Genomic DNA, 20,894 nt, shown 5'->3' with positions numbered 1-20,894 from the left:
CAGTACAATTGTCTGGAAGGAATCAGTTGTGTATTTTGTACACAAATAGCTGAAAACATGTAAATGTAATATACAGCGGTTAGCAACATGCTGATTAATACAAGACTCACAAAAGCATATAAGTGGGGGAAATAAATCTTTTCACCTCTATGGTCTGAGCACGTTCAAAGCCAGAGCTGCAACAATCAGGATTAGTGAGCTTTGATCAAGGATTAGATACTTATATGAATAAGAATCATATCTGCAGCACACTATCTAAAATGAAAATTATATGAGCTAACAAAGCTCCCGCTACAGGGCAGAACCTGATCAGATGATAGGATAGTACTGCACAATACAGTGAATTAGGAAAGGATATAGGAGTCTTTGAAGCATCCGAAACTGGTCACTGTTGCAGATCTGATACTGATCTAGGCAGGCTACTGATTTGTTCTGCAATAGCTGTTCTTATTTCCGAAGGCCAAATTTGGAGGGGACGGGGTGAGCATGGTAGGATGCCAGAGAGATCTGCATCCTGTATCTGCTATGAGCACATATTCAGTAGAGTTGCCGTACTGACATAGGCAAGGATAAGAATTGGCCTATGGAAGGAATTGCATTCTGTATGTTTTGGGGCAGGATGGTCTTGTGGCTCAGACACAAATCTGGGAGTTGGACTACCTAAATTCTGTTCCTAGCCTAAAGAAAAGGAGTACTTGTGGCACCTTAGAGACTAACCAATTTTTTTGAGCATAAGCTTTCGTGAGCTACAGCTCACTTCATCGGATGCATACTGTGGAAAGTATAGAAGATCTTTTTATACACTCAAGGCATGAAAAAATGGGTGTTTACCACTACAAAAGGTTTTCTCTCCCCCCACCCCACTCTCCTGCTGGTAATAGCTTATCTAAGTGATCACTCTCCTTACAATGTGTCTGATAATCAAGTTGGGCCATTTCCAGCACAAATCCAGGGTTTAACAAGAACCTCTGAGGAGGGGGGGGAAGGGTAGGAAAAAACAAGGGGAAATAGGTTACCTTGCATAATGACTTAGCCACTCCCAGTCTCTATTCAACATTTACAACACACACTTTGCTTCTCTACAAAAGAAAAAGGACACTAAACTTTCTAAACTACTACATGCCACAAGGGACCACAGCAATGGTTCCCTCAACCCACCCAGCAATATTGTTAACCTATCCAACTATACTCTTAGCCCAGCAGAAGCAGCTATCCTATCTCGGGGCCTCTCCTTCTGCCCCTCCACCCCCACGAACATGATACAGTTCTGTGGTGACCTAGAATCCTATTTTCGACGTCTCCGACTCAAGGAATATTTCCAACACACCTCTGAACAACATACTAATCCACAGAGACCTCCCTACCAACACTACAAAAAGAAGGATTCTAGGTGGACTCCTCCTGAAGGTCGAGACAGCAGACTGGACTTCTACATAGAGTGCTTCTGCCGACGTGCACGGGCTGAAATTGTGGAAAAGCAGCATCACTTGCCCCACAACCTCAGTTGTGCAGAACACAATGCCATCCACAGCCTCAGAAACAACTCTGACATCATAATCAAAAAGGCTGACAAAGGAGGTGCTGTTGTCATCATGAATAGGTCGGAATATGAACAAGAGGCTGCTCGGCAGCTCTCCAACACCACTTTCTACAAGCCATTACCCTCTGATCCCACTGAGAGTTACCAAAAGAAACTACGGCATTTGCTCAAGAAACTCCCTGAAAAAGCACAAGATCAAATCCGCACAGACACACCCCTGGAACCCTGACCTGGGATATTCTATCTACTACCCAAGATCCATAAACCTGGAAATCCTGGGCGCCCCATCATCTCAGGCATTGGCACCCTGACAGCAGGACTGTCTGGCTATGTAGACTCCCTCCTCAGGCCCTACGCTACCAGCACTCCCAGCTACCTTCGAGACACCACTGACTTCCTGAGGAAACTACAATCCTTCGGTGATCTTCCTGATAACACCATCCTGGCCACTATGGATGTAGAAGCCCTCTACACCAACATTCCACACAAAGATGGACTACAAGCCGTCAAGAACACTATCCCTGATAATGTCACGGCTAACCTGGTGGCTGAACTTTGTGACTTTGTCCTTACCCATAACTATTTTACATTTGGGGACAATGTATACCTTCAAATCAGCGGCACTGCTATGGGTATCCGCATGGCCCCACAGTATGCCAACATTTTTATGGCTGACTTAGAACAACGCTTCCTCAGCTCTCGTCCCCTAATGCCCCTACTCTACTTGCGCTATATTGATGACATCTTCATCATCTGGACCCATGGAAAAGAAGCCCTTGAGGAATTCCACCATGATTTCAACAATTTCCATCCCACCATCAACCTCAGCCTGGTCCAGTCCACACAAGAGATCCACTTCCTGTACACTACAGTGCTAATAAGCGATGGTCACAAACACCACCCTATACCGGAAACCTACTGACCGCTATGCCTACCTACATGCCTCCAGCTTTCACCCTGACCGCACCACACGATCCACTGTCTACAGCCAAGCTCTGTGATACAACCGCATTTGCTCCAACCCCTCAGACAGAGACAAACACCTACAAGATCTCTATCAAGCATTCTTACAACTACAATACCCACCTGCGGAAGTGAAGAAACAGATTGATAGAGCCAGAAGAGTTCCCAGAAGTCACCTACTACAGGACAGGCCTAACAAAGAAAATAACAGAACGCCACTAGCCGTCACCTTCAGCCCCCAACTAAAACCCCTCCAACACATTATTAAGGATCTACAACCTATCCTGAAGGATGACCCAACACTCTCACAAATCTTGGGAGACAGGCCAGTCCTTGCCTACAGACAGCCCCCCAACCTGAAGCAAATACTCACCAGCAACCACATACCACACAACAGAACCACTAACCCAGGAACCTATCTTTGCAACAAAGCCCGTTGCCAACTGTGCCCACATATCTATTCAGGGGACACCATCACAGGGCCTAATAACATCAGCCACACTATCAGAGGCTCGTTCACCTGCACATCCACCAATGTGATATATGCCATCATGTGCCAGCAATGCCCCTCTGCCACGTACAGTGGTCAAACTGGACAGTCTCTACGTAAAAGAATAAATGGACACAAATCAGATGTCAAGCATTATAACATTCATAAACCAGTCGGAGAACACTTCAATCTCTCTGGTCATGTGATTACAGACATGAAAGTTGCGATATTACAACAAAAAAACTTCAAAACCAGACTCCAGCGAGAGACTGTTGAATTGGAATTCATTTGCAAATTGGATACAATTAACTTAGGCTTGAATAGAGACTGGGAGTGGCTAAGTCATTATGCAAGGTAACCTATTTCCCCTTGTTTTTTCCTACACCCCCCCCCCCCCCGAGGTTCTTGTTAAACCCTGGATTTGTGCTGGAAATGGCCCACCTTGATCATCGTACACATTGTAAGGAGAGTGATCACTTTAGATAAGCTATTACCAGCAGGAGAGTGGGGTGGGGGGGAGAGAAAACCTTTTGTAGTGGTAAATACCCATTTTTTCATGCTTTGTGTGTATAAAAAGATCTTCTATACTTTCCACAGTATGCATCCGATGAAGTGAGCTGTAGCTCACGAAAGCTTATGCTCAAATAAATTGGTTAGTCTCTAAGGTGCCACAAGTACTCCTTTTCTTTTTGCGAATACAGACTAACATGGCTGTTACTCTGAAACCTGTTCCTAGCCTAGTCCCTAATTCACTGGGCAACAAATATTTGCAAGGCTATTACCTGTGCCTCAGTTTTCCTCCTGTAAAATGAAGATAAGAGGACCAGATTCTCAATTACACTAAGCCCCTTGACACTGCTCAGACTAGTATAAAGGGGCCTTAGTATAAATGAGAATCAGGCCTAACATATACCTAGCTCAGAGTGGTGTTGTGCAGTATAAGTCATTAACGTGTGTAAAACGTAGTGGGATCCTTGGATGAAAGGTGCTATAGCAGTATGGAGGATAGTTATTCTTGAAGAATTTTTTATTTTAAACACATCTAGAAATAGGGAACCTGATTCAGAAGTACGATACCTTTTACCCCAATCTTTGTCGATTTCTAGACCTGAAGAATCAATGGTTCTGGAGTTTCTGAAATGTTTGGGTAGAAATACCAAAACACCAAAAGAGAGGCTGTTCTTGTGATATTTTTAACACAACCAGAAGCAAACCCAAGAAGTCTGATTTAAACAAATAACTTTGGTCTTTATTTGATCTGCATCTGAACTCTGAACCTTGTGAGATCAACCCACCCAACACTAAACATGACACCAGCTGAAAGCACAGGAACTGACAGATCTGGCAAAGAAACGACACATGTAATTAAATGAGGTCATGCAATTCTCACTGTGTAAGACTGGCAAATGATAGGAATTTAAAGATGAAGTCCATTATCCGTTGATATAATTTAAGCTGTTGTTCCACAGGAACCAGAATAAATATTTTTTATTTGTGTTTATGTTTTCACTGTCTTTTTTGCCTCAGCCGTCTCACTGGATTGCCACCAGCAAGGAATAATATCAGGAGAAGCCGAGGTCTCTTGTTATTTCAGATCCACAAATGTCTCCATGTTTCGTTTTTTGAAAAGCCATGATAAATACTAACACAAATACTAGAACTGGCACATGCTACAAACAGGATATTCAGTCGATTTCTTGTTGAAATTTACTGCACATCGAAGTAATGAATACAACTCAGCTTGTGCACATAACAACAAGCAGGATTAGTGAGCTTTGATCAAAGATATCTTCATGTACTTGAGAGATCAACATAAGAATGGCCATACTGGGTCAGGCCACTGGTCCAACTAGCCCAGTATCCTGTCGTCTGGCAATGGCTGATGCCAGATGCTTCAAAGGGAATGAACAGAACAAGGCAATTGTAGCCCATATAGCAGTCTTCCGTGCAACAGGCAAAAATACAATCCATTCTCTTGTCAGCTGTTAAAAGGGCACACAGCCACTTCACACCACCCATACTAAGGGCATCACTCTATCGGATTAAGATCATGAGATAACCAAAGATAACAGTTAACCTTTTGCTAAACTGAAAGGCAACAGCCATGTTCTGAAATTGTGTCTTCCTGGCAGTTCTCCAAACATGCTTTATTTTCAGTGGCTAAAACAACACTAACCAACAGCAGAAACTAGATGTGTAAAAAAAAAAAAAAAAAAAGACCTCTCACATTCTAGTATAGGTCCAGCAAAAATCCTGAATTTTCTTACTTTCTACCAAACACTCATCTCTGTATACTGCAATAATGCAAGGCAGTTAAATAAGGAAACGTTATCTCTCTGTCTTATTCACTCTCCTTCCAGTTCCTTAATAAGTAGATTAGACGTAGGCCTGTACTGAAACACCAAACCTACGCCTCACTGAGCCGTACAAAAATTTGGACTGGGCAGCCCTAATTTTTGCTTCCTATCAGTTTTGAATCCATAACAGGATTTTCTCTCTACTTCCCTAAACACCAAGTTTCTCGAACAGCATCTTCTGACGGATTGTATCAAAAGCATTTTTAAATCTCTAAATAATTCTAGCTCCTGGTTCTCCAGTGCCCACTCTTGTAAATAATTTCAAGAAGTTAGAGAGGCAGTTGGAGAGGCAGAGAGTGGATCAGTTGATGTACTCAAGCTCATAGCTGGCATGTTTAACCATCTCTGGGGGCTTGCTGACAGGGTGTTCCCCGAGAGGAGCCATGGTCTCTGGTATCTCCTTTCTCCTTGGCACAACACGGACAGAGTGTGTTGATGCAACATGGCCTATGTGTTTATTCAGGCTCTCTATGTGGGGTTAGTTTGGGGGTTTTTTGGGGTAGGTGGGGTTGTCCTTTTGTTTGCACTAGCTAATGTTGGTTTGCCGGATTTATAGTATTGATGAATTCGAGTTTGATCTTGGTTTTACTTCATTGATTTAAAAAGAAGTGTCCTGATTTAAACCAATGTGAGACAAGAATTATACTTAATATTCTTGAATTGTTTTTGTAAATATTCATAAGAACATAAGAATGGCCATACTGGGTCAGACCAAGGTCCATCCAGCCCAGTATCTTGTCTGCCGACAGTGGCCAATGCCAGGTGCCCCACAGGGAGTGAACCTAACAGGTAATGATCAAGTGATCTCTCTCCTGCCATCCATCTCCACCCTCTGACAAACAGAGGCTAGCAACACCATTCCTTGCCCATCCTGGCTAATAGCCATTAATGGACTTAACCTCCATGAATTTATCCAGTTCTCTTTTAAACCCTGTTATAGTCCTAGCCTTCACAACCTCCTCAGCCAAGGAGTTCCACAGGCTGACTGTGCGCTGAGTGAAGAAGAACTTCCTTTCATTTGTTTTAAACCTGCTACCCATTAATTTCATTTGGTGGTCCCTAGTTCTTATATTATGGGAACAAGTAAATAACTTTTCCTTATTCACTTTCTCCACACCACTCATGATTTTATATACCTCTAGCATATCCCCCCTTAGTCTCCTCTTTTACAAGCTGAAAAATCCTAGCCTCATATGGGACCTGTTCCAAACCCTTAATCATTTTAGTTGCCCTTTTCTGAACCTGTTCTAATACCAGTATATCTTTTTGGAGATGAGGGGACCACATCTGTACGCAGTATTCAAGATGTGGGCGTACCATGGATTTACATAAGGGCAATAAGATATTCTCCATCTTATTCTCTATCCCTTTTTTAATGATTCCTAACATCCCGTTTGCTTTTTTGACTGCCGCTGCACATTGCGTGGACATCTGCAGAGAACTATCCACGATGACTCCAAGATCTTTCTCCTGATTAGTTGTAGCTAAATTAGCCCCCATCATATTGTATGTACAGCTGGGGTTATTTTTTCCAATGTGTATTACTTTACATTTATCCACATTAAATTTCATTTGCCATTTTGTCGCCCAATCACTTAGTTTTGGGAGATCTTTTTGAAGTTCTTCAGTCTGCTTTGGTCTTAACTATCTTGAGCAGTTTAGTATCATCTGCAAACTTTGCCACCTCACTGTTTACCCCTTTCTCCAGATCATTTATGAATAAGTTGAATAGGATTGATCCTAGGACTGATCCTTGGGGAACACCACTAGTTATCCCTCTCCATTCTGAAAATTTACCATTTATTTCTACCCTTTGTTCCCTGTCTTTTAACCAGTTCTCAATCCATGAAAGGATCTTCCCTCTTATCCCACGACAACTTAATTTACGTAAGAGCCTTTGGTGAGGGACCTTGTCAAAGGCTTTCTGGAAATCTAAATACACTATGTCCACTGGATCCCCCTTGTCCACACGTTTGTTGACCCCCTCAAAGAACTCTAATAGATTAGTAAGACATGATCTCCCTTTACAGAAACCATGTTGACTTTTGCACAACAATTTATGTTCTTCTACGTGTCTGACAATTTTATTCTTTACTATTGTTTCAGCTAATTTGCCCGGTACTGACGTTAGACTTACCGGTCTGTAATTGCCAGGATCACCTCTAGAGCCCTTCTTAAATATTGGCGTTACATTAGCTATCTTCCAGTCATTGTGTACAGTAGCTGATTTAAAGGACAGGTTACAAACCATTATTAATAGTTCCACAATTTCACGTTTGAGTTCTTTCAGAACTCTTAGGTGAATGCCATCTGGTCCAAGTGACTTGTTACTGTTAAGTTTCTCAATTAATTCCAAAATCTCCTCTACTGACACTTCAATCTGTGACAATTCCTCAGATTTGTCACCTACAAAAGACAGCTCAGGTTTGGGAATCTCCCTCAGTCATGAAGACTGAAGCAACGAATTCATTTAGTTTCTCTGCGATTACTTTATCGTCTTTAAGTGCTCCTTTTGTATCTCGATCGTCCAGGGGCTCCACTGGTTGTTTAGCAGGCTTCCTGCTTCTGATGTACTTAAAACACATTTTGTTATTACCTTTTGAGTTTTTGGCTAGCTGTTCTTCAAACTCCTTTTTGGCTTTTCTTATTACATTTTTACATTTAATTTGGCAGTGTTTACGCTTCTATTTACCTCACAAGGATCTGACTTCCACTTTTTAAAAGATGCCTATTATCTCTCACTGCTGCTTTTACATGATTGTTAAGCCACTGTGGCTCTTTTTTAGTTCTTTTACTGTGTTTTTTAATTTGGGGTATACATTTAAGTTGAGCCTCTTTTATGGTGTCTTTGAAAAGTGTCCATGCAGCTTGCAGGGATTTCACTCTAGTCACTGTACCTTTTAATTTCTGTTTAACTAACCCATTTTTGCATAGTTCCCCTTTCTGAAATTAAATGCCACAGTGTTGGGCTGTTGAGGTGTTCTTCCCAAATAAATTAATATATTCCCCAGGTCTCTACAACTTCTGTCTCTGAACATATGCACCGTAGGGGCACTGGGTTATCATAGGCTGAGAGGGAAATCTGACCTAATGAAGTCAGTTTCAGTTAAACTGAACATTGATAATTTATATAAGTTAGGAGGAGCTTCTCATCCTGTGACTTGAGCCATCACCTTATTAAGCAGGAGCTGGGGGGAGTAAAGGAGACACCTTACCCTTTTATGACCAAATTAAAAGCAACAAACAGCAAACAAACACTCTACCCAAAACAAAATCCGGTCTGCTCCATCCTGTCTCCTTAGGGAAGGTCACCTCTCACTTAAACTTCCTAGTGGTATCTCTATTGCCCACTATTTGAGTAATCAGTTCCTCCTACAGCATACAGAAATTCACAGCTTTGTTCATCTTATAAACTACTGCTTATATAGGACAATTTCTGCCTTTTTATATTACTAGTCTTTCAAAGCTGGAATACGTTATCTTCCATTTTCTCAGGTTCAATCTCTTTGCACAGCCAGAGGCAATTGCCATCTATTTGTTTAAAAAAAAAAATCTTTGTTCATTATTCTTCCAGTATTGAACAGAAATCATGTGGCAAACAGTTTCAGCTCAGCCAATAATTTAATGTATTTATTGGTTTCTATAATGTGCTCAATTACAATTTCAGAGCCCATGTATATAACTCTAAAAACCTCGGGGCCAGATTCTGATATCAGGTTAAACAAAGAGTAACTCCATCAGGTGACCTACTTTGTATTTTCCCTGCAGTGGCCAAGATGAGAATATGGCCCCAGAATTTATAAAAGAAAGGACAAATTGCTAACCAAATTACCAGCACCACCCTCAAGCAAAATCCAGAGTAAAAAGAAGAGTCTTGTGCAGTTCAATTTATGATTCCATATTGTTCCTAGAGCATTTATTATACTTGGCCAGAAATAGGACACTGACAAATAATTCATCAATTTAGCAATCGGACTCCCATGCCACTAGCACACATCATTGTTCAGCAACCCCCATTTAAATAACTGTGCACAAGTTCAGTAAATTCTTTGTACAGCTTTCAATTGCTGTCATTTCATTTTAGATATCACTAGCCGAATATAGAGTACAAGACAGCTTTTTTTTGTAAGGTAAAAATAAAAAATATATATCCATAGTTCTGATCTTTACCAACCACAGATGTGACACATAGGGCTGGCCCGAAAACAAAAATTCACTTTTGCAAAAAGTTTGAGGTTTCGGCATTGCTTTCATTCTACATCAGAACAAAAACTAGACCTTTAAAAATTTAAAGTAGAGAAATATTCACCTCAGAATAGCTAATATGCCATTGGCGAGACACTCACCTAGGATGCGGGAGATGCTGATCAGCACCAGTTGAGCACTCAAACCACCCAGCTATTGGCTATTCTGGGGAATAGGGGTCTCTCTAAATGCCATCCAGAACCTGAGAAGCCTTCCTCACAAATTTTTTGTTGAAACTAATAAGTTTCACAAAAAGTTTCAGCTTTGACAAATCAGCATTTTCTGATGAAAAAGCATTTTATTGAAAAATTCCCAACCAGCTCTAGTGACATCACTTATGGATACTGTTTTCAATAAAGAGAAAGCAGAACATCCTAAATTAATATACACATATGGATTGATAAGGCTAAGCAACACTTTGGTGGAACCAACACGCATTCAGGGTCTGATTCTGATCACATACTTCATTTACGCCACAGTAACTCCATTGACTTTAATGGAGTTATTTTTGATTTACACTGGTATGAATAAGAGAATCAGACTCAGTATTTTTAGTGATATGAAGCAAACTACTCTCCCTCCACTGGCAAGCTGATGTCAACAGGGGCTAGATCCTCAACCAAATCAATTAAAAAGAAATGTGTGTGTGTGTGTGTGTGTGTGCGCGCGCGCGCGCGCAATAGTCCCAGATACATAATGTGCCCATCGATGTCACAGCGGGGAGGATAAGCCTATCTGTGTAGCAGCAGATCTTCCAGCCCCACCTTCCTTACACTGGTACACAGGGAACTATGCTGGAGTTGACAGCGTGAGAGTGGCAATACACCGCCCACCAGTGTGGAAAAAGAAAAATGTTGGCAACTCCCTAGCATTACAAAAATATCATGGGCACTTTAATGTTCATACAGCATGGAGAGGGCTGAGGTTTTTAAGATCTGGGTGGTTTGTAATGGGAGTCTCACATTATTTGGTGCTTTTGTTAGAGTTCCAGATGGTGGAATCAGGTTACTACATAAGAAGCTCAGCTTTCCTTTAAAAACACAAAAAACAAGAAAACCCAAAAAGATAATTTTATAGCCCTTGTGGCTAAAGAGAAAAGCATGAAAATGTGAAACCTAAACGTTCCAACACCAGAAGAAAAAGAAACTACTCCCCTGCCTCCCCATTTATTTTTTAAAATCTCATGATTTTTCTAGTGCTTGATTTGTGATTTTTGAATGCTTGGGTATGGCAATACTGCTAGAGCAAAATGCATAGAACTAAATTTATTTATGTTGAGAGGATGCAGAATCCTGAAATTTGAACTTGTGATTCAGGGTATCTGGCCTCTGGCTTCCATTTACACACTTTCAACCAAACATACATTGAGCCAAATTCATCTCTAAGGTAAACCAGGTATGAATTTAGCTAGCTTTCTATAGTATTTATTACAGTTCTTAGATGTCTGTTCTCATCCCACGTACAACAAACAAACTAGCTTTAACAGGCATTACTACTTTGATCTCCAATCCTGCAAAGACCTACACATGTACTTAACTTTATGCACAAGAGCAGTCCCAATGACATCAATTTGTTCTTTTGTTCTTTTATAGGACCAGAGCCTTGATCAGAATTTTTATGAGCAAATAAAACGTGCCTTAGAAATAGTGATTTCTTCACTACACTGACTTACTATCTCTCTTCAGGCTCCCATTCCTCACTGAACCTTCCTAGGTGATCTTTGGTTCAAATACATATATGTTACCTTTTTCAAGTCCATAGGCTACGGAGCTCTCTCTCTTAGGAGGACAAAACACTGGGTGGAGGGAACAGCCTGTTTCTTTAAGAGGAAAAAAAATTAGTGCAAGTTGCAAAGATGGCAACCTGTCCTGATGATTTTAAAACTATGTTAAAAAGTTAGTTACGGAGATTATCCCATAATAGCTAAACTACTGGGAGGCTAAATGGTGGGCTGCACCAGTTTTTCATTCTACGCATCCGATTTGAAAATCCTGGTGTAATTCATCAGTGAAAATGTATTTAGTATCTTTACCCCAGTCTCCACCATCAATTTCATAAAAACCACCGGACAGTTCAGTATCATTAGCACAGTCTGCTCAAAGGAAGGCCAGCACTGAAATATTTGGGGCAATGTAGATGAGGATTAAGAAGCTTTGGTGTTCCTGGTTAAAGACAAAGCTGTTTCCTATTTTTGCATGCTCTGAATTCACAAACCCTGCACTCTGGCTTTCACTTTTCACCAGCCCCCAACAATATTTTCATCAGCTGTCTATTGCTGCTACAAATGCCAGGTCATCTTCCCTTTGTTACAGTCTCCACTGTTCACCACCATATTGGGATCAAGGGGCCTGATTCTGATTTCACTTATTCCAGTGTACATTGGGAATAACTCCACTGAAGTCAGTGAAGTTACACTTGTGTAAAAACAGTGAGACACAAACACCAGGACACACGGGACTTGCGGGCACGTTGCAGGATCCAGCCCACAGTCTCCAAATGAAACTAAAGCATTAAATCAAAAACAGCTTTGGATCACATCCTGCTTCTCCCTCCCCGCCCCCATATTTAAAGTCTTAAGATAGAACAGAAACATTAAGTTTCTGATTGTTTAAGGACCACATGACTCTTCTGTACTTTGAACTCAGATAAACTTATTACTGAATGAAGTCATGTGTAAAATGCTTTCCAGTAGAGATTATTTTGAACCAGGCAGTGTTAAGAAATGCTACAGAATTTCAATGCTCAGAGATTTCAGCAGAAAAAAAAAGGGGGGGGGGGCATTCTTGTACAAAGTGCATTACTTAGAGGGGGAATACTAGATCCCCCTTATGTAAATATATTCGTACTAGAGACAGCAAACTTTGGCTTTTTAATTTGGCTAATTAATGGAGAAAAATCATTATCACACTTCTGGAACTATATCTATACTTTAGATAAATGTTTGCCAAGTTTCTATATAAACCCTTAATCCGTGTATTTCCTTCGATGCAAAACAAAAATCTCGATAAATCATGTTATCCTTATTTTAAGTAAATAAAACCAATATCAGTAATTACACTCAAAATTGGCAAACTTGGGATAGATTGGGGTGTAAGGAGCTTCACAGATTCTGAAGAGGTACATGATTGCATCTAGTATTTGGAGAAGATGTAAAAGTGAGGTCCTGACCAGTTGGTATATTTCTCTCAAGAACAAGAACATATGGCCTGTGTCTTGGCCAAATTCCAACTTGAGTAATTATATGCTGACCACTTAAATTCACCCTGTAGTTTTAACTGAATACAGTAATTCTCTTCACTTCCTTCCATAAACAGTTGTAAAGTGCTGTTGTGCACCATTAAATGGCAACTGCTGTCTGCCCCAGAGATGGCTGCATTTCAGGCATAGATGAAGGGATTCCTATATATAGAGAATACATGTTTGTATTGTGGTTTAAAGGTTTTACTGGAATGAGTTTGGAATGCCTAGCAAATGCCCTGCCTATCACTGTATTATGTCAGGATGATGCTTTTATGCAATGTACCCATATTCCATACAAAATGATTTTTTTAGACACTTGGCAGATTTCACCACCCCCCCAAAAAATTAAAGACCCACTCTCCACACTGCTGCAGCCCAAAACTCCTGTGTTCCTCCTGCAGATGGAAAACTCCCCCATTGATCAATACAGGGTTAAGTCCATAAGGAAAGCAGATAAGTAGAAGAGAGGGTGCTGGAAGCGCTTTTGGCTGAACACAGGGGCAGCCAGACAAAACAAAAGACTTCTGAGGGTCCTTATTGTTCCCTGAGCCTGTGCACTGGTTAATTGTTATGAACAAACAGAATGAAGCTAATAAAATATTTATACTCCTACAGTATAATCTAAGGAACTCAGAGCACATTACAGATATTAATTTGTTGGCTCACAACCCCTTGCCTCTGCAAGGTGCTGTATATAAGTACTATATCCCCATTCTACAGAAGGGGAAACAGATACAGAACTATAGGACCAAACCCTGGGCCCTTAGTCAGGCAAATGTCCCATTGGAATCAATAGCATTTTTTCCTGAGTAAGGATTGCAAAATTTGGCTTTAAGGCTAACAAAAATGATTACTGATTTGGGGTGCCTCAGGTTAAGTGTCCAATTTGATACACATTGAGTCTGACTTTCACAAGTGCTGAGCACCCACAGCACCCATTAACTTCAACTAGAGTTCTGAGTGCTTAGCACTTACAAAATAAATAAATAATCAGACCCACAGTGTCTCAAATTAGGCTCCCAGAATCAGAAGCCACTGTCTCTGTAAGCAATCCAGCCCAGTGGCACACTCAGAGGGGCAATGCTGGGGATAGTGCCCCCTCACCAATCTGTATTTTAACCACTAAACCATTTGCTAATGTTTATAAAGTGCTTTGAGGATGAGATGTGCTAGGTAAGTGCTCAGTGTTATTGACTACAGCTGTACACTTGACAAGAATTCCGTTTTGTGGAGAGTTCCACAACGTCGCCAGCTGCTTCATCCACCAGACCTGGACATTTAAGAAAGTTAAATAGAGCTTATACAACTAAATTGGCATCTAGCCTTTTTCTTTTTTCAACAATTTAAACAAGGCACAGAAGCTGACTTGTCCTCAGAACCTGCTGAGTGGTCAGTTTTGTTCCATTTTGAACAAACTTGAGGGTTTTTTGATTTTTTTTGCCACCCTTCCTCTTTTGACCCACATTCCTCCACTATGAGAACAGTGTATGTGGCAAATGAGAAGCAGAGCTCTGCTGTATTCACTGATTCATTTGGAGTCCGCTCCCCTGTCGGTTCCGTTCCTCTTACTTAGGAGGGGATTTAAATTGATGAGAATGCTGCAACCTGAAGCACTACAGTACAGGATCCTTGTCAATTTAAGCCCCTGCAGGCTCATAAGGACAGAGCTGGCAGGGAAGCAGAGGGCAGATGCACATATGCACGCACTCAGGTCACATGCACACAGTCCCAATTAAACCCAGAGTCCTTGACAGGTTACCCTGGGGCTCCCAGCTCCTCAGTTAGGATACTGCAGCACTAACCTGGGAGGCTGGAAGATTTGCTGTTGTTGTATCAGAGCTACATGCAGTTTTAGGGGAAGAGGTCAGAGTCTCTTTGGCAGCACGTTGTTAAATGTCATAATAAGGTTATAAGATGGGTGAGGTTATATCTTTTATTGGACCAATAAAAGAAATTAATTCAGCCACCTTGTATATCTAACATCCTGGGACCAACATGGGTGAAACAACACTGCATACACAGAATAAAGTTGGCATGGCTACAACAACACTGCAAACAGAGAATAAAGTTCAAACCATTCTTATGGCCAGTGAGTATAAAATGCTGAACACCACGTGTGTGCTATGCTGCCATCCTGTGGCCAGTCTGGCTGCTCATGGAAGGCAACAGTAACACACACCTTTCTCCAAATGCTTCACCTTTTTTCTATTTGCTAGTATTGGCAAACTACAGGAGGTCTGGAGAGGTGCAGATAAGCCCCTCAAAAGGTGTTTATCCAAACTCTGAGGATTTTTTCTTCCTCAGAACCACTCTTTTTTATTACGAGTACTATTTACCATTTAAGCACCAATGTGTTCATCAGTGTAGAAGACAGATACAGAGTCCTTGCCCTGATGAAATTACAGTGATCAAGACAGACACATACAAGACTGAACACAATAGGACACTCAGTGTGAATATTTTCAACATCACACGGACAGTGTTTGTGGGCTTCAGGAAGAGACCCTTTAGGACAAGCGTGGGCAAACAATGGCCCGTAGGCCAGATCCGGCCCGTCAAGGCTTTGGATCCGGCCTGCGGGACTGCCAGCCCCATGGGGCAGCGGGACTAAGGCAGGTTCCCTATCTGCCCTGACCCCGAGCCACTCCCAGAAGCAGCTGGCACCACGTCCCTGCGGCCTCTGGGGGAGGGGTTAGTAGAGGGCTCCATGCGCTGCCCTTGCCTGTAGGCACTATGCCCTGCAGCTCCCATTGACCTAGAACAGGGAACCACGGCCAATGGGAGCTTCGGGGGAGGTACCCGCAGGCAAGGGCAGCGCACAGAGCCCTCTGCCTCCCCCTCCCCCAGGAGCTGCAGGGACGTGGTGCTGGCTGCTTCCGGAAGCAGCGCGGGGCCAGGGCAGGCAGGCAGGCAGCCTGCCTTAGCCCTGTTGCACGCTACTGCCACCCTGGAGCCGCTAAAAGTAAGTGGCACCGGGCCACAGCCCACACCCCAGACCCTCCTGCACCCCAACCCCCTGCCGCACCCCACACCCCTCCTGTACCCCAACCCCCTGCCCGGAGCCCCCGCCGCACCCCAACCCCCTGCCCTGAGCCCCCTTCCACACTCCACACCCCCTCCTGCACCCCAACCCCCTACTCTGAGCCCCCTGCTGCAGCCCGCACCCCAACCCGCTGCCCTGAGCCCCCAACCCTCTACCCTGAGCCCCCTCCCACACTCCACACCCCTCCTGCACCCCAACCCGCTGCCCTGAGCCCCCAACCCCCTGCCCTGAGCCCCCTACCGCACTCCCTCCTGCATCCCAACCCCCTGCCCTGAGCCCCCGCCGCACCCCAACCCCCTGCCCTGAACCCCCTTCCACACTCCACACCCCCTCCTGCACCCCAACCCCCTACTCTGAGCCCCCTGCTGCAGCCCGCACCCCAACCCGCTGCCCTGAGCCCCCAACCCTCTACCCTGAGCCCCCTCCCACACTCCACACCCCTCCTGCACCCCAACCCACTGCCCTGAGCCCCCAACCCCCTGCCCTGAGCCCCCTACCGCACTCCCTCCTGCATCCCAACCCCCTGCCCTGAGCCCCCTCCCACACCCCAACCCCCTGCCCCAGCCCTACATTCATGACCCTGCATACAATTTCCCCACCCAGATGCGGCCCTCGGGCCAAAAAGTTTGCCCACCCCTACTTTAGGAGAACCCTAAAGGAGAAGCAGATGGAACAATCTCCTGAAGCAGGTCCTCATGCACAGGAAAGAGCAAGGAATTTGGCAAAAAGACAGGAGTGTGACAAGGAAACAAAAGGAGTAGTGAAGCTCGAGTCAGCGGAGCAAAGAGGATTTGCAGGAACGTAATAAGAGCCAAAATGCAGGTGGAAGGAGGAAAGCCAAGCAGGGCCTTGAAAGCAATGATGGGAAATTTAAACTTGAATCAGTGGGAAAGGGGGAGCCCGCTGGAGCTTTTTGAAAAGGAAGTGACCAGGTCCAACTGAAAAAGGAAAATAATTAGCCAGAGCATCTTTAAGCCAAATCTTGTTTACCTTACACAAAACTCCTATTACCTCCAATTTGGAGTTGTTTGAGAGTATGATTAGCATGATTTGGCCCACTGTATATCAGACTGCTTACACACTTATTAAAGATCCAATGATAATAAACCTACGCAAGGACTTTAGCAAAATCAAGATTGAAGCAGGGACTATTTTGTGTTACGTGTATGCGCAATACCTAAAACAATGGTGCCTCTTTGTCGGATTGGCACTACAGATGAATAATAACTAGTTACTTGGTATCAATATGCCAAATAAATATTTTGGTTTGTTATACCTGTGCATCTTTTATCCCCTCCCCCTCAAAAAAAAAACCAAAAAAAAACCCCACGTGTACCAAAATATCTGAAAAAAAATAAGGGAACTTAATAAATGAAGAAGGAAAATGAAATACTGACAGGCAAAGGAAAGAAAGCTAAACACAGCAGACTGTTTGAAATACAAACAAATGAAAAAGTCTCGTTTGTGTCTGCGTATCCTAGCATTTGGCAATTGCAAACATCAAAATGAGGTTGCCTTTAGAGTCCTCACCACGACTGTAGTAGGGTTGTCACACCTCAGTAAAGTTATACAACAAAACTACAAGCTGGTCTATGGGAGACAAGGGGACAAGTTTTTTTTTTCCAATTGAACAAATGATCTTAACGCCCACCCCCTGAAGTTTGTAATATTTATTAGACTAAAATGGGAATCAACAACTGGACTTAGGAAAGCCTGTGAAGTCGACTACATACACATTGACTACTATCCTGGTCTGGAGATGTATTGATGGTAATTACACTTTTTTTTTAAACTATTTGATTGTGCTCAGATTGTATACAGCAAATCTAGTGATCCAATTTCTGAAAAGTATGCAATGCTTTTATATATATATATATATATATATATATATATATATATATATATATATATATATATATATATATACACACACACACTTTGTACTTTTGTGGGAGGGGAGGTAGTAGCAGGAAGAGACATTTTCTGATTAATTTATTTTAAACACAGAAAGCAGGCCTGCAAAAACAAGGACAATCTGAAACTCATATTGCCAACTTGCCCTCTCTTCACTTGAAGCTGCAATCCACAAAGCTTTCTTGTCTGTACTTGTGCACCAGCATATTCGTTGGAGACGAATATGCATTATAATGTTTGCTGTGTAAGTGCAAGGGAAATGGGAGAGATAAATGATTAGTTTCTTTTTTCTTCTTTCAGGACTGTCAATTACAGAAATATGAGTGGGGAGATTTTCCAGTACAATATGAACCCAGAAAGGGAAACTTTGTTCCAGGAATATCTGGCAAATCAAGGAACAGTAGTAAAGCCCTATTATTGGCAGACACTGAGCAAAAGCTGTGCCAAATGCCCCTATCATATACGGACAAGTGAAGAAGCAAGAGTCCCTTATATGGAATTTCATAAGGCCTTTGGATTCCCATATGGGCTAATGAGTCCTCAAAACAAACACCTTATATTCTATGAACTGAGGAGCTTCTCTGGGACATTAGTCCAAAAGGGCCATGCAACCAACTGCATTAAGTATAACATCCACCCAGAGTCCATGTTATTTGAGATGGGTGGCTATCTGGATGCACTTACATATGACTATGACAGCATCAGGTACATAATTCTTTATTCCAACTACTCTCCTTGTAATGAAGCTGAGCACTGCTGCATAAGCAAGATCTACAACTTCTTGACAAAGTACCCAGACATTACCCTCTGTATTTATTTCTCTCAGCTTTATCACATGGAGGATGATTTCCCCGTGTCCATATGGAACTGTGAAGCTTTACGAAGCCTTGCCAGCTTGTGGCCTCATGTGACTTTGAACCCATTATGTGGTGGGGTCTGGAATGCCCTCCTTTGCAATTTTGTGAGTGGTATGCCAGAAGCAACCCTTTATCATCCAATTTTACCTGCAAGAGCATTAGCTGACCAACAAAATTCACATAAAATTAACAACATAACAGGAATTAAATCTTACTTAATGAAAGCATCTCCCCAGGCAATATATGAAAATCTAAAACCTCAGCAGAATTTGCAGCAAGACTATTTTGCTAACACACCCTCTCATCAACTTTCACAAATGATGAACGGCAGATTGCCACCACTGATGAGTCACAGCCATTTGGTGCCTTTCACGAGCAAGTTTCTGCCTTTTGGGGGGCAACATTTATATCCCAAACCTAAAAATATTGTAAGGCATTTAAAGATGCCCAAGGAGTTATTTAATTATACCAATCATTCCCAAACCTTTTCCCATGGAAGACCTGTTCAGGTGGTAGAAATCACTGAACGACTTTTAAGTAGCAAGACCACAAACACCAAAGGGCAAAAAAAAAAAAAAAAAAAAAAAAAAAATCCATCTCTTATGAAAGTTAATACACAGAGGGACTGGATGGTTCAGAGAACTGTGATGTTAAGGATATGGAAACTTTCACCTTTAGAACACTCGTTTAAATCCAGTCTAGGCCAGTAATGATGAAAATTCAGTACCTGCCCATGACTTTTAGTGACTTACAATAAATGAAGTTGATGGTCTCAATCTGCTTTTTACTGGAGAGGTGTCCACATCATATAAGATGTCAGCATAACTAGTATCCTTGTTGGAAGCCCCGGCACAAGGCAAGGATGAAAAGGACAATATAGATCAAACACTGCCTGAATCCCTAGAAGTGGTTCCTTCAGGTAAGGGTGGACATACATGGGGGAACACTATACTCCCACTACTTGTCTTGTGAATAAAAAAGCCTTTACCCTCCAAGGTTGCCACCTCTCATTAGCCAGAAGTTCATGTAATATGATTTTTAAATTAGATTTTAAAAATATATACGATTAGAAATATATAAAAAATGAAATTGAGTGAACACCAAAGAGATCTCTTTCATATCAAATTTAAAAAGGCAGTGCTGATAGCATATAGAGTATGAAGAGTGAGTTGTTTTATAGATCAGTGCTTTCACTGTTGTAATACAAAATATTTGTTACGAATATTTAAAGTGTTTTAGTTGCAGCGTTCTATAGCAAAGCAGGTAACTTGTGATCTCTAGCAAAAGGGGTTTTGAGTGATGTTACAGAAACCTTAACCAAAAAAATACCAATTAATTCTGCAAAATCAATTCTCCCACTGCCTTTTTATTTTTGTGACCATGGCATTAAGAATCTAATTGTGCGTTAGTCCTTACATAACTCCTCAGTAGGGGCTCAAACAACACTTAACCTCTCACATGTCCATACAATATAGCAACACATATTCTGCATCCAAGAGGTTCACACTTCCCACTCTGATGCTTGATCTTGCAAGGTGCTGAGTGATTTCACTTCAGGAAGTTCAGGGGGACAACTCACTTGCATGAATCTTTGCAGGGTTAAGGTCACAGTATGAGAACTCCCTAAATCTAAGCTCTTCTAAATCTTAGTAACATGCAATCCTCTGTGGCCCTCTTCAATCCCGATTGAGTTTTTCCATTGACTTCAGTGGGAGTTGGACTGGAATTTTAAATTGAACTTCTTAATGTATATACAATTATTTAAAAAATGAACACATTTATTTAAAGGAATGCATGATAAAAATCTTATTTAAAAATTTTATGTTTATGTTATTAATACCTTAGATGATTAAAATGGAGTGTTTTTTAAAATGTACTATGTCTGTATTACTTTCTGCATTTCACTCAGCTTGAACAGTAAAAGTTAGCTAGTCAGTTTCACTTTTGGTTTAAAGTCAATTTTAATTTCCCCTTGTTATGGATTAGCACAAGGCTTTTGAGTTTGGGTTCCCAGCACCACAGGACAAAGTTTAATGTCCTAGAATAATATATTGTTTTGAGTATTAGGAAAGCATTATGATTCATATTAGATTCTGTAAAATCCTTTTTTGTAAATCCCAGATTTTGAACTCAAACTACTTACCAATGTCTATTTAACATACAATACTAATATAACTTATACCTCAAATCTGATTTCAATATGTATTAAGGACTATTGATTAAAATGTTTATATCAATATAAAGG

General features: G+C 41.8%; 2 protein-coding genes across 5 annotated transcripts in view; one reads left to right on the top strand and one right to left on the bottom strand.

Moving 5' to 3' along the window:
• The window catches only part of RGL1 (ral guanine nucleotide dissociation stimulator like 1), a 159,064-nt gene that overhangs the window by 137,322 nt on the left and 848 nt on the right, over window positions 1-20,894 (bottom strand). The gene's annotated exons all lie outside the window — the stretch shown is intronic.
• APOBEC4 (apolipoprotein B mRNA editing enzyme catalytic polypeptide like 4) lies at window positions 18,016-19,359 on the top strand. Its single transcript, XM_074962024.1, is given in 1 exon segment — window positions 18,016-19,359. A coding segment is annotated over 1 exon segment (1,344 nt).

This window comes from Natator depressus, chromosome 8 (genome assembly GCF_965152275.1).
Source record: "Natator depressus isolate rNatDep1 chromosome 8, rNatDep2.hap1, whole genome shotgun sequence".
Lineage (NCBI taxonomy): Eukaryota > Metazoa > Chordata > Testudines > Cheloniidae > Natator > Natator depressus.
This window is presented reverse-complemented; position numbering and strand designations above follow the sequence as displayed.